Source organism: Syngnathoides biaculeatus, chromosome 4 (assembly GCF_019802595.1).
Source record: "Syngnathoides biaculeatus isolate LvHL_M chromosome 4, ASM1980259v1, whole genome shotgun sequence".
Lineage (NCBI taxonomy): Eukaryota > Metazoa > Chordata > Actinopteri > Syngnathiformes > Syngnathidae > Syngnathoides > Syngnathoides biaculeatus.
Window position 1 is genome coordinate 6,187,501 of NC_084643.1, and position 13,536 is coordinate 6,201,036.

General features: G+C 46.0%; 1 protein-coding gene across 4 annotated transcripts in view; it reads left to right on the plus strand.

Moving 5' to 3' along the window:
- The window catches only part of homer1b (homer scaffold protein 1b), a 31,033-nt gene that overhangs the window by 15,620 nt on the left and 1,877 nt on the right, over nt 1-13,536 (plus strand). For 3 of the 4 annotated variants that reach the window (XM_061817280.1, XM_061817281.1, XM_061817279.1), the window contains 5 exons: nt 986-1,078; nt 6,433-6,581; nt 12,821-12,977; nt 13,199-13,309; nt 13,389-13,469. In XM_061817280.1, coding sequence (XP_061673264.1) covers nt 986-1,078; nt 6,433-6,581; nt 12,821-12,977; nt 13,199-13,309; nt 13,389-13,469 — 591 coding nt within the window. Of the gene's footprint in view, nt 1-985; nt 1,079-6,432; nt 6,582-6,766; nt 6,902-12,820; nt 12,978-13,198; nt 13,310-13,388; nt 13,470-13,536 lie in introns of those variants that run through there. The other variant, XM_061817282.1, reaches the window with a different exon arrangement.

Here is a 13,536-nt window from a genome sequence, read left to right on the forward strand (position 1 = left end):
TAGATAGATAGATAGATAGATAGATAGATGTGAACAGAGATAGATAGATAGATAGATAGATAGATAGATAGATAGATAGATAGAAGAGATAGATAGATAGATAGATAGATAGATAGATAGATAGATAGATAGATAGATAGATAGATAGATAGATAGATAGATAGATAGATAGATAGATAGATAGATGGGTGGATGGGTGGATGGAATGGACGAACAGATAGATAGATAGATAGATAGATAGATAGATAGATAGATATAGATAGATAGATGATAGATAGATAGATGGGTGGATAGATATTCGTTGGTTTGCATAACAGAAAGCAAAGATGATTTACTTGCAGTTAGCCTTTGATTATTGTGTCGTATCAATGATGACCCCCCCCCCCCCAAAGTGTGAAGTAAAAATGACTGCTGTGGGGGGCAAAAATATGTAAAAAAAACACCTGCTGGTGATTTAACCCTTTTTTTGCGCGGCATTTCCGCGATGTCGGATCCGACGTGACCACACGGCACGACGGACGCCACTTGAGCGAGAGCCGAGCTATCCTGTTGCGGCAAAGTGGCTCGCTATCGAGTTACCGGCCGCCTTGCTCCCGAACGGCGGACCCCGAGGCGCCTTCCTGCGTGTTTTGTCAGCAGGGGAGATGAATGCATCATAAGCCGAATCGCAAGCTTAACAAAAATGAAAACAATCATAGATGCGAAATTTCTTCTTACGTAGAAACAGCAACGATAACAATGGAATTGCTTTTGCGTGAGTGTGTGTGCGGCTTTTGACAAAAGGTCGACAACACCGAGCGACCTACTTAGCTCATGTTTCTCGAGAAGTATCGTCATCCTTCTTTTGAAAATTCACATGCAGTGCATTATTGATAATAATAGCTTACGCCCGTCCTCGCCCTGACTTTATAGGCCGAGCCATGACACACCGAACTCTCACTCGTCATATTTTCTGAAATCTGTGTGGCGTGTTTCCTTTGTCCAGTTCGCGGAGAAGTTTGCAGAGTATAAAGAAGCGGCGCGACTCGCGAAAGAGAAAAGTCAAGAAAAGATGGAAATGGCCACCTCGCCCTCTCAGGTACGTCCAAACGGGACGCAGTCATAAGCATCCAGAAAAAACATTCCCAACTGTCATAAAAATTATTTTCACCTGATAGATCTTTATCGGACCACAAAATGTAATTGGTTGTTTTACCAGGATTAGATCAAAGGCATAAAATGGCCCCAGGGAGGAATGATATCATTTTATTAATGGTGTACTGGGGCAGTCAATTTTAACATTTATGAAAAAAAGGAGTTTTGCAGAAAACTATCATAAAGTAATATGTATTTACACGAGTTGAATTATTTTAGGGATGCATGGTGGCTCAGCTGGAAAGCGTTGGCCTCACATTTTGAGGTCCCGGGTTCAATCCCGGCCCCGCCTGTGTGGAGTTTGCATGTCCTCCCCGTTCCTGCGTTGGTTTCCTCCCACATCCCAAAAATATGTATCAATCGGAGACTCAAAACTGCCCCTAGGTGTGACTGTGATTGCGGCTGTTGTCTGTCTCCGTGCGCCGTGCAATTGACTGGCGACCAGCTCAGGGTGTACCCCGCCTCCTGCCCGATGACAGGGCTCCGGCACCCTCGTGAGGATAAGCGGCTCATAACATGGATGGATGAATGAATTATTTTGGGCCATACGGTGGTGAATGTGGTGAGCATGTTTGCTCACAACCAAGGATTCTGGGTTCGTAGCTCGGGTTGGATATTTACTGCAGTTGGGATGTTCTCCGGGCACTCCGGCTTCCTCCCGAATTCCAAAATCATACACGTTGGGTCATCCATCCATCCATTTTCTTTGCCGCCTATCCTCACGAGGGTGACATGGAATGCTGGAGCCTATCCCAACAGCCCAATCAACGGGCGGGAGGCGGGGTAAACCCTGAACTGGTTGCCAACCAATCGCAAGGCACATAGAGACAAACATTCGGACGGGTAAGACGTCATATTAGGTGATATTAATGTTGAAAAAAGACTAAAGTATTGATACCCTATTACAATGTATGCATCCATCGGTCAATTTCATGTACTGTTCTTCCTCATGAAGGTCGATCTTTTGAAATGTATCCAATCATCCATTTCCTTCACTGCTTATCCTCACAAGGGTCACGGGGAGTGCTGGAGCCTATCCCACCTATCAACGGGCAGGAGGCGGGGTAGACCCTGAACTGGATCCCAGCCAATCGAGACAGACAAACAACCAATTGCACTCAGAAGCACACCTAGGGGCAATTTAGAGTGTCCAATTAATGTTGCATGTTTTTGGGATGTGGGTGGAAACCGGCGTGCCCGGAGAAAACCCACCCAGGCAAGGCGAGAACATGCAAACTCCACACAGGCGGTTCCGCGAATGAACTCGGCACCTCAGAACTGTGAGGCCAACGCTTTACCGTGCTGCGAATGTTCAGTCATTCACGTGTAATTGTCCGTAGGTGTGCTCACGAGTGCACCCGCCTCTCGGGTTCCTCCGCGTACCAATGGACCGCGTTGCGTCCATTTTGACACGACGACACCATAGCTGGCTCCCGGCCTTTTATAGGATCCCCCCCAGCGAGTGTTTAACTCCTAAATCCGTATCAGTAATGGCAACTTTATATTCACGGTGTCAAATAAACAAAGCTCTTCTGGATCACAAGTGGCCCTGTATGTGGGGCTTTTTGAAATATGAACTGTTGCATAATAAAAGTAAGTGGGAGGACGTGAGTGTGTTTTAAAGGACAATCTCTACAGGGAAATATGTACTGTCATTTACGGTGAAGAAAATAAGTATTTGAACACCCGCCTATATTGCAAGTTTTCCTGCTTAGAAATCATGGAGGGGTCTGAAATTTTCATCGGAGGGGCATGTCCGCTGTGAGAGAGATCATATAAAAAGAAAAATCCAGAAATCGCTACAATTTATGCTTTTTTTTTTAACAATTAATTTGTGTCTTCCAGCTGCAAATAAGTATTTGAACACCTGAGAAAAGCAATGTGAATATTTGGTACAGGAGCCTTTGTTTGCCATTACAGAGGTCAAACGTTTCCTGTTGTCCAACCTGTCCACCCCATACAATCAGTAAGACTCGAACTTGGCCAAGACCAAAGAGCTGTCCAAAGACGCCAGAGACAAAATTGTACAACTCCACACATCCGGAAAGGGCTAAGGAGAAATTGCCAAGCAGCTTGGTGAAGAGACGTCCACTGTTGGAGCAATCGTTAGAAAATGGAAGAAGCTAAACATGACGGTCAGTCTCGATCGGAGTGGAGCCCCGTGCAAGGTGTCACCTCGTGGGGTCTCAATGGTCCTTAGAAAGGTGAGGGATCAGCCCAGGACGACACGACAGGACTTGGTCAATGACCTGAAAAGAGCTGGGACCACCGTTTCCGAGGTGACTGTTGGTTATACACTAAGACGTCACGGTTTGAAATCATGCATGGCACGGAAGGTTCCCCTGCTTAAACCAGCACATGTCAAGGCCCGTCTTAAGTTTGCCAGTGACCATTTGAATGATACAGAGGAGTCACGGGAGAAGGTTTTGTGGTCAGATGAGACCAAAATGGAACCTTTTGGTCATAATTCCACTAACCGTGTTTGGAGGAAGACGAATGATGAGTTCCATCCCAAGAACACCATCCCTACTGTGAAACATGGGGGTGGTAGCATCATGTTTTGGCGGTGTTTTTGGGATAGGACGACTGCAGTGTATTAAGGAGAGAATGACCCCGGCCATGTATTGTGAGATTTTGGGGAAGAACCTCTTTCCCTCAGTCAGAGCATTGAAGATGGGTCGCGGCAGGGTCTTTCACCATCACAATGACCCGAAGCACACAGTCACAAAAACCAAGGAGTGGCTATCAAGGTTCTGGCGTGGCCTAGCCTGTCTCCAGACCTAAACCCAATCGAAAATCTTTGGAGGTGGCTGAAACTCTGTGTTTCTCAGTGACAGCCCAGAAACCCGTCTGATCTGGAGCTCCTGCAGTGTGTGCAAACATGGTGAACAACTACAGGAAACGTTTGACCTCTGCGATTGCAAACAAAGGCTACTGTACCAAATATCAACATTGGTTTTCTCAGGTGTTCAAATACTTATTTGCAGCTGTATCACACAAATAAATCGCAATTTCTGGATTTTTCTTTTTAGATGATCTCTTTCACAGTCCACCTACGATGAAAATTTCACACCCCTCCATGATTTCCAAGTCGCAGAACTTGCAATACAGCAAGGGGTTCAAATACTTATTTTCTTCACTGTAAATGTTCTTCACAGGCTTATTGTCGCTTTATTTAAGGACAAAACTGTCGCTCCACCGTCGCAATCTAGGGGTTGAATCTCCCACACTGGAAAGTCGGGATTTTCATCATGATAAATTTCCAAAAAGCAGAGAACCGCTTACTTAAATTAAAAATAAAAAAAAAATTGCCAAAATATGTGTGCCACGCTTCCCCCGTTCCGCCAAATCCGAGTTGGACTCCACCGCTCTGACGGAGAAGCAGGAAGCGTAACGCGAGCCATAATCTGCCTCTTATCTCCGACTTCCTTCTCGTCCATTAGGGACGCAACAAGCGAGGCCATTGTGCTAGCGCGCGCGCGCTCGCCGCGCGGTCGGCCGGAAGTCCTAATAGCTTTGTTTCATGTACGCGCGACATTGAAATGATTTGTCCCCGCTTGTACGGGACAATAAAGATAAGCTGCGCTTGTTCAATTTTTCCCAGCGTTGTAGTGAAGCTATTTAACGAGCTATCGGCATACGCGAGCGCCCATAAAGAGTTCGTCGGCGGTGGAGGCGGCTGAGCAAGCGCGTGCTAACACACCGCCGTCATTTCCCCAGCGAACAATTTATGTACATGGGAAAGATGATGAAGATGATGAAGTTTGTTCTAAACATTTTGGTCGTTGCACAAAAACTAGATGAAATGTACACGCTGCCTTTTTAATGTATTGCTACGCAGAGTTGCACAGTGAAGTAAATTCTTTTATTATGGCTAAATATTCGCATTTGATATCAATATCTTTTCCAATTGTGTCGTACTTCTTTGACGACTCAAACAGAAAATAATGCTGAGGATGGCAACGTGGTTTCGGATTTGAGTTTTGCAATGTGCGGACTACATTGGAACGAGTTCAACATGGAAACCCGAGAGCTCAAAAATATGGAAGTAAATTAGTGCCACCAGGATTTGACACAGCTGTTGCGCATTCGGCACGTTAATTGACCGTGTATTTATGTTGGGAGTTTTCGTCACGGGCGTTTGCCAGTTCATTGAGTTCGCACCGGGTCACCGGGTGCGGACACTGCTTCTGAAATAAAACCCACTGGACATTATTCCTTTGTCTCGGAGTCCTGCATTTTGGGCCCTCCTCCGCACCGATGGCTCGTGACAATTTGCTGTCTAAAATTCATCGTCTGTGCCACCAGGCAGGGTTACTTCAGGTCAGGACCGAACACCCAACCAATCGCAGTTGCGCTTTCTTAGTCACGTGACGTCACGTACTAAGAAAGCGGAACTGGATTGGCTGGCTGTTTGGGTCTGACCTGAAGTAACCCTGCCTGGTGGCTCAGACGGTGAATTTTAGACAGCGAATTGTAGCCAGTTGAATTTCAGACAACAAATGAACCTTTCTGATGGGGACCTTAGTGCTCCGCCCCCTTGGCCATGTCCCTTCCAAAATGGCGACTCAACAGAACATGATTGAAGTCGATTCTCTAACGCGTATTCCTGATAATAATGCGGTATGTTTTTTTATCCAAATGAGTCGGACTTGTACAAGAGAGTTTTACAGAGAGGTCTCAACTATTTCACGCAAGGATACGTCATCAGATGAAAAAGTTCGACTTGGGTCGTAATGGAACCTGGTGCTCCAGTCCGATGTGATCCAAACAGGCAAATAGAGATTTCTCTGGCATGACATGGCGCATTTATGTATCACTAACCCGACTCTTCAGCATAAAACATTAAACACTTCATTCAGCACGTCAATGATACACTAATAAAGTTGTTCACTTACCTTGGAACATTTGGCCTTGTGTTTGTTGACGTTGTCCACATTTAGTTGTACATGCGCATCGTAAAAACTTCGTCAACTGTGGTTTAGGCTTTGGAAAATGAATCAAGCGGGCCCCTTGTAATCTTTCATCAGAATTGCACGTTCCCCAAGCGCATCTGAGGACCGTTTTCTTCGTAACATAAACTTTTCCAAGCGCACGCTACTGACAACCAGCATTGCTTGTGGGGCAATATGGCGGGAGGGGCGTGTCAAGACAATGCGGCTATCTGATTGGCTATTATTGTACAAGTGATTGACAGGTCGGAAAGGTCCATTGCAGAGAGACTCCATTTTAAAAAAAAAAAAAACAATAACTACTAGATTCGATGACAACTTCTTTTCCGTTCTCTTTCGCCGGAAGGAGTCGCCGGCCGGGGAGCTCTCGTCGCCTTTGACCCCTGTGACTCCGCCCATGGAAAACATCAACGGCACGGACGAAATCTGCGACACCACCCCCAACTCGGACTCCAGGCCAGAACCGTCGCAGAACGCGCTGGCCTTCGCTCATAGGTACGTCGCGCCGGACGCGGGTGCCCTACTTCCTCCCGTCTTGTCAGTTTGAAGCACAAACGTGTATTTTGCCTTGTGTGTGTGTGTGTATTTTTTTTTGAAGTTGTTGTTGTTTTTGCCGTGTCAGCATCCTTTCGGTAGTATCCCTCCCTTCATCAATGCTTTCTCGTGTCTTTCCCCTCTAGGGAGCAGTTTAAGACTTGTCGGGTGTGCTCTTTCTGATAAGGCTGACTGCTGCTGTGAATATTCAAGCAAAGAAATACAAATAAAAATAAAAAATCAGGCTAACATCTTATTAATATGCATGCCATGATTTTGACATGGTGACATTTTGGTGCAATGATTTAACTATTGGGTCAATAAGACGCTAAAGTGGTTCTCAGGAATCTTTTTTTTTGAGGGGGGGGGGCAAATTTGAATATTCTTGTTGATTAACTTGTATTTTATGCAATAATTGGACTTGCAAGTGGAATTTAATGATGATGTGTGTATTCGACAGCATGCTCCTGTTGTGTTATTTCTCATGGTAGTGGATTATGTTCCTCTTCGTAGTTTTAGTCTCGAGTCTTGTGAGCGCCGAATATCAACTATTTGAATGAGATTATTGTCCAGAAATGATATTGACGACTTGTCTTTCTAAGACTCATACAACATGATGTGTGGAGTGGGCGGCGGCGAAAGACCGAGTCTCACGCGGGCGCGCTAAGCAATTATAATAAATTCAATCTTCCAGAAACTGAGCTGCTCTGTTCTGAGGAATTTATCATTTACTGTCTGTGTAATCTTGAAGCGATCATTTCAATTAAAGACATCAATCCCTTCATGTATGATCATTGGTTAGTTTAATGCGAAAGGCCGCATTTGGGGGTCTTTGGTGGGGTTTCAGCACACGTCTCCAACCGGCTTTTAAATCTTAGACGTGAACGCTTCGGGATTCCCAGTGTTGCGTCATGAATTCTTTATGGCTCCAGAGGAGCTGTGTGCAACGGGGGGCAGCTTGGAGCAAAGTCTGTGTGTTTTGTGCGCGTGGGAGACGGACGGGCTCCACTCTGGAACTCGCCGTTGCGAGCGTGGACGTAATTTTTCTCATTTCAGAGCAGGGGCGTCAAACTCGCTTTCGTCGCGGGCCACATTGTAGTTACGCTTTTCCCTCAGAGGGCCGTTCGGACTGTGGAACCGCCTCGTCGTATCTGGTTTTGGAATCAGAAATCAAGCATAATGGATTTTCAACTATTGTTCTTGTTTGGTAACACAAAAATACCTATAATATCCCAACATTATTATTTATGATACATGACAAGTTCAAATTTTTGCAAAAATCCTCACAAGAATCATGGAAGTTGACACAAATGAGCTGACTTCGCAGGCTACATAAAATCCCGTGGCGGGGCGGATCTGGCCCCCCGGGCCTTGAGTTGGACGCCTCTGTTTTAGAGGCATATGCAAAAAAAAAAAAAAAAAAAAAATAGCAAAAATATTCTAACCTTGCCTTTTACATTATTCTGTGCTGTCAGGTGCATTTTATATGAAATATTAGCGGCCTACTGGAAACTTAGGCCAACCAGACGCTCTCTAAATATATGATATATTTATATTTAGATATTTAACATGAATGGGAAAGTTAACACAAATTATTTGTAATTTATGCTTTAAAAATGTATGTACTTAACCCTAAAAATTACTCATACACTGGTCAAAAAATTGAGTTTATTTTAATACAGGTGTATCTTGTCAGAAGGAAGATATAATAAAAGGGGGAAAATCCATCCATTTTCTTCGCCGCTTATCCTCATGAGGGTCGCTGTCACTGTGAGGCCAACCCTTTTTTAGCTGAGCCACCGTGCCGCCAGGGAGAAAATCATTTTGTTATATACGCTTTCAAAATAATCAGTACAGTATGTATTTTAAAAGGCTTGGACGGTGGATCACTTGGTAGCATGTTGGCCTCAAAATTTTGAGGTCCCGGGTTTAATCCCGGACCCCCCTGTGTGGAGTTTGCATTTTCTCCCCGTGCCTGCGTGGGTTTTCCTCCAGGCACTCCGGTTTCCTCCCACATCCCCAAATCATGCGACATTCATTGGACATTCTAAATTGCCCCTAGGTGCGGTTCTGAGTGCAATTGACCCCTCCGTACAGGGCACTTAACCACGCCTCCTGAAGTGACGTCACGCCACGTGCGCTGACGTAAGACAAACAGTAAAAACGGCAAATACAATACAATACTTTCTGAACTGAGACAGACGCCATGCTTCTGATTTCATTCAATCATTCACACGGAGCAATGTTATGCTAGCGGAGAACGTCTCATTCATTTATACGAGACGTGTATTAAAAATCAAATTTAGGGCATATCTTCGTGCAAACACAGTCTGATTAAGCTTCTGGCCGCGAGCCAGCCAGAAATCAATACGTTTGTGCAGTCCGATCATCGCTAAATATCGCTCAACAAAGAATAAGTGTGTCAATCGTTCACACGCAGCAGTGTTATGCTAGCGAAGAACTTCGAATTCATTTATACGAGACATGTATTGAATATCAAATATAGGGCATACCTTCGTGTGTTCCGGTTGATGATGCGGTCTTCCACAAAGTTTGATCCATCGAAGGCATTTTTCGTACTGGGTCTTCGGTTTTGGAAAGGGTACGAATCGAACTCCACCAACTAGCCTTTCAGGATACCTGTCGTCACTATTACAAAGTCCGTGACTACATCTCTTCACCATATTTTTTGTTAAATAACCCAAATACGCGATAAAACGCTAACAAAACCTATACTGGACCATGCAATGTTGTCTGAGAAAATGGCGGGAGCAAAAACGGGCTTTGGTTTATGCAGATCTCTGGCCTCTGATTGGTCAGTGATGCGGATTGCGCAATATCCACGGAGGGGTCAATTGGTTGTTTGTCTGTCTCAATGTGCCCTGCGATTGGCTGGGATCCAGATCCTCCTGCCCGTTGATAGGTGGGATAGGCTCCAGCACTCCCCGTGACCCTTGTGAGGATAAGCGGTGAAGGAAATAGATGAATGGATGTATTTCAAAAGATCGAACTTCATGAGGAAAAACAGTACATGAAATTGACCGATGGATGCATATATTGTAATAGGGTATCAATACTTCAGTCTTTTTTCAACATTAATATTAATTAACATGACGGCTTACCGTCTTTTGTCACTTTTTTTGTGCCACTCGCAGCTAAAAGATTCCCGTTCACCAAATAAAAATTCACTTTAACTCAAGATTTGGATTTCTTTTTTCCTTGTCACGACCATTTTTTTGCTAAGGGCCCAGTTCACAGGCCTACGTGAAATTGGTAAATGTTGCACACCACGCAAATGAGACTAGATTAGAAAACCATTTTATTTCCACACAATAATTACACAGTTGTAACTGAATCAACGTTCTGTATGAATAATCTACGGAATCCAGTCATCTCACTTAACTGCAGTTGTAAAACAAAAAAAGGGCTGCATATAAAGTATTAACTTTTTTTTTTGGGGGGGGGGGGGGGGGGGCAAGCGTAGGCCCTTGCGTGTGGGTGCAAGCGGAGGATGCCGGACAGCTTTTATCCCGCCTGGGTTGCGAGGAGTTTTTGTCTCATTTTTGTCCAACGGGGGCGTTGCGTCCGCCGAACGTCACGGTGCCGCGAGCGCCCGCCTCCGCTGCTGCCATGGCAACTGCTTCTCGGAGATGCTCAGTGAGGGAGAAGAAAGTAACCTGCGACGTCGGGGCACGTGCGAGGCAGGAAAAAACAAAAAACAAAAAAATAACTCCGGAATCGCACATGTTCGGTTGCTCCTTTGAGGACAGTTCTATTCGTCGGGAAGGGAGCAGGGAACGGCGCGAACGGTTTATTCAGGAGTTAGGACGTAAGGGGTGGGTAAAAACTATCAAAGCAGTCAAAAGTGATGCTCCCCCTACCCCTGAAAAAAAAAATGTAATACATAATCTGCCGCATTGTAATCTTAACAGTTCACAGTGGCTTTAACAGTCAAATAACGGTCAACTTTTCTCCGGCATTGCGAAGAACTCTCCAAAACGGCACAACTGAAAAGTAGATCGGTCAACGAAAAACATAGACAACAGTTCTCTTACCGTCCGAGTGAGCCCGCACATCACCTGAGCCAATATTCAGACTCAATCTAATAAATCTGAAGGTCCAGTCGCTTCTCCTTTTTGCGTCCTTCTCCGTCTTCGCTTCTGCTCTCCTGCTCCGCGAGCGCCCGTGTGGGGTTTAACGCGTTGACGTGCTTTTGGTGGCAGCGTGATTGTGTGTGTCAGTTCAAATGTGTAGGACGGCGTGTCGTCTCCCTACTATGCGTCACACGCGCAGACACGCTTTTTTGAGGGGGCGGGGGGGGGGGGGGGGGGCTGTTGTGTAAGAAGCGAAGGCGCCGTCGGAGTGCGGCGTGAATTAGATGAGGGATTTTTCTCCTCCGCTGCTCACTGAGTGGGCGCCTTTGGACATCGGCGAGTTCTGCATGGACATGTCACGGGTGTGTGTGTGTTTGTGACCGTCGGATGAGGTGAAAGAACGAATCCAGACACCCGACTCCGAGGATGTTGGCACTGAAGTTAAAATGTTTTTCTTTCTTTCAATCAAATTGGGAGATGAGATGAGTTTGTCAGAAAGGCACTTGAACAGAATGGAAACTGGAAAGACAGTCGGTCCGGATGACTTACCAGTGGAGGTGTGGAAGCAATTTGTTGAGTTTTTGACCAACTTATTCAATAGAATACTAGCGGGAGAGGAGATGCCAGAAGGATGGAGGATAAGTGTGCTAGTCCACGTTTTTAAGAACAAAGGTGATGTTCAGAACTGGAAACTAGAGAGGAATAAAGATGATGATGAGCCACACAATGAAGTTATGGAGCCTAGACTCAGGACAGAAGTAAGTATCTGCGAGCAACGGTATGGTTTCTTGCCCAGAAAGAGTACCACAGACGCACTATTTGCCTTGAGGATGCTCGTGGTATAGTACAGAGAAGGCCAGAAGGAGCTATATTGTGTCCTTGTGAATCTAGAGAAAGCCAATGACAGAGTACCAAGAGAGGAACTGTGGTACTGCATGCGCAAGTCTGGTGTGGCGGAGAAATATGTTAGAATAGTACAGGACACGTATGAGGACAGTAGAACAGCGGTGAGAATTTAAAGTGGAGGTGGGACTGCATCAGGGATCCACTCTGAGCCCCTTCCTGATGATATTGTGATCCGCAGTGAAAGCAGGGAGCAGGCGGAGGAACAATTAGAAAGATGGAGGCACGCACTGGAAAGGAGAGGAATGAAGATTAGCCGAAGTAAAACAGAATACATGTGCGTGAATGTGAAGGGCGGAAGAGGAAGAGGGAAGCTCCAGGGAGAAGAGATAGCGAAGGTGGACGACTTCAAATACGACAGAGCAATGGAGAGTGTGGTAGGGAAGTGAAGAAACGGGTCCCAGCGGGGTGGAACAGTTGGAGGAAGGTGTCTGGTGTTCTATGTGACCGAAGAGTCTCCGCTAGGATGAAGGGAAAAGTTTATAAAACAGTGGTGAGATGTGCTTTAGGTGTGTTGGAAGGTGGGACTGCATCAGGGATCCGCGCTGAGCCCCTTCCTGTTTGCAGTAGATATATAGGTAGATAAGCGATAGCGAGTGTGGACGACTTCAAATACTTGGGGTCAACAATACAGAGGAGCAATGGAGAGTGCGGTAAAGAAGTGAAGAAACAGGTTCAAGCGGGGTGGAACAGCTGGCGGAAGGTGTCTGGTGTTCTATGTGACAGAAGAGTCTCCGTTAGGATGAAGGGCAAAGTTTATGAAAACAGTGGTGAGGCCGGCCATGATGTACGGATGAGAGACGGTGGCACTGAAGAAACAACAGGAAGCAGAACTGGAAGTAGCAGAAATGAAGTTTACAAAATATACGCGCATGCACATTAATCAGAAGGAGATTTTTCAGCATCAGGAGCGCTCAGACCGTCACACCGAACGGATGATGCTTGATGATGTCGGCTTGATAAAAGTAATGTATGTAATGGATTGCTCAATGGACAGATTATGGATAGTTGGATAAGAGAAAAGGGATCAAAGGGATGGATGAACAGATTGACGGGATGAGGAATGAACAAAGATAGCTCAGCGGATCGATGCGAGGCCACCGGCTCGATCACAGCCCCCTTTGCAAGCGTTGACCGTGTGATGTTGAATTGCGCCCGTCGAAGCCAGCGCGTGTGATCAGCGCCCGTGATTGTTTCCCGCAGCCCGGCGATGACAAAACACTGGGAAGCCGAGCTGGAGGCGCTCAAGGGGAACAATGCCAAGCTCACGGCGGCTCTGCTGGAGTCCACTGCCAACGTCAAACAGTGGAAACAACAACTGGCTGCCTACCAGGAGGAGGCCGAGAGGCTGCACAAAAGAGTAAGTGTGTTTGTGTGTTCGTGGGCATGTTTGTTTCATGCACGGCGTGGCGCCGCACTCTTTTTGATATGCCAAATAGTTTCGGTGCAAAAAAACAAAGCGCTCAATGCGTGAGGATCTGGGGTAAACTAAAAGAGTAAATCACTTGCGGTCTCGGTTCGATCATGATGAATTTCACGGCGTCACTATCTCTCCATAAATTCGGAATTTTGTCCCTGTAGGTGACGGAGCTTGAATGCCAGAGCAACCAAAGCCCGGCCATCAAATCCCAAAAGACAGAACTCAACCAAACTATCGAGGAGCTGGAGGCAACCCTGAGAGACAAAGAAGAGGTGAGATTGCGTCCGAAAACCCGAAAAAAACTCCCCCCGTCCTTCGACGCCGTCTCAATCCGTCTTCGTCGTTCTCCAGGAAATGGAAAAGCTAAAAGAAGAATTGGAAAACATGAACGACCTCATGGAGCAGAAAGACACCCTGGCCCAGAAACTCGAGGTGAGCCTCCGTCCCTCGCGAATTGTCGACGTTCTCGGCGTCCCAAATGTGACTTCTCCGACTCCCC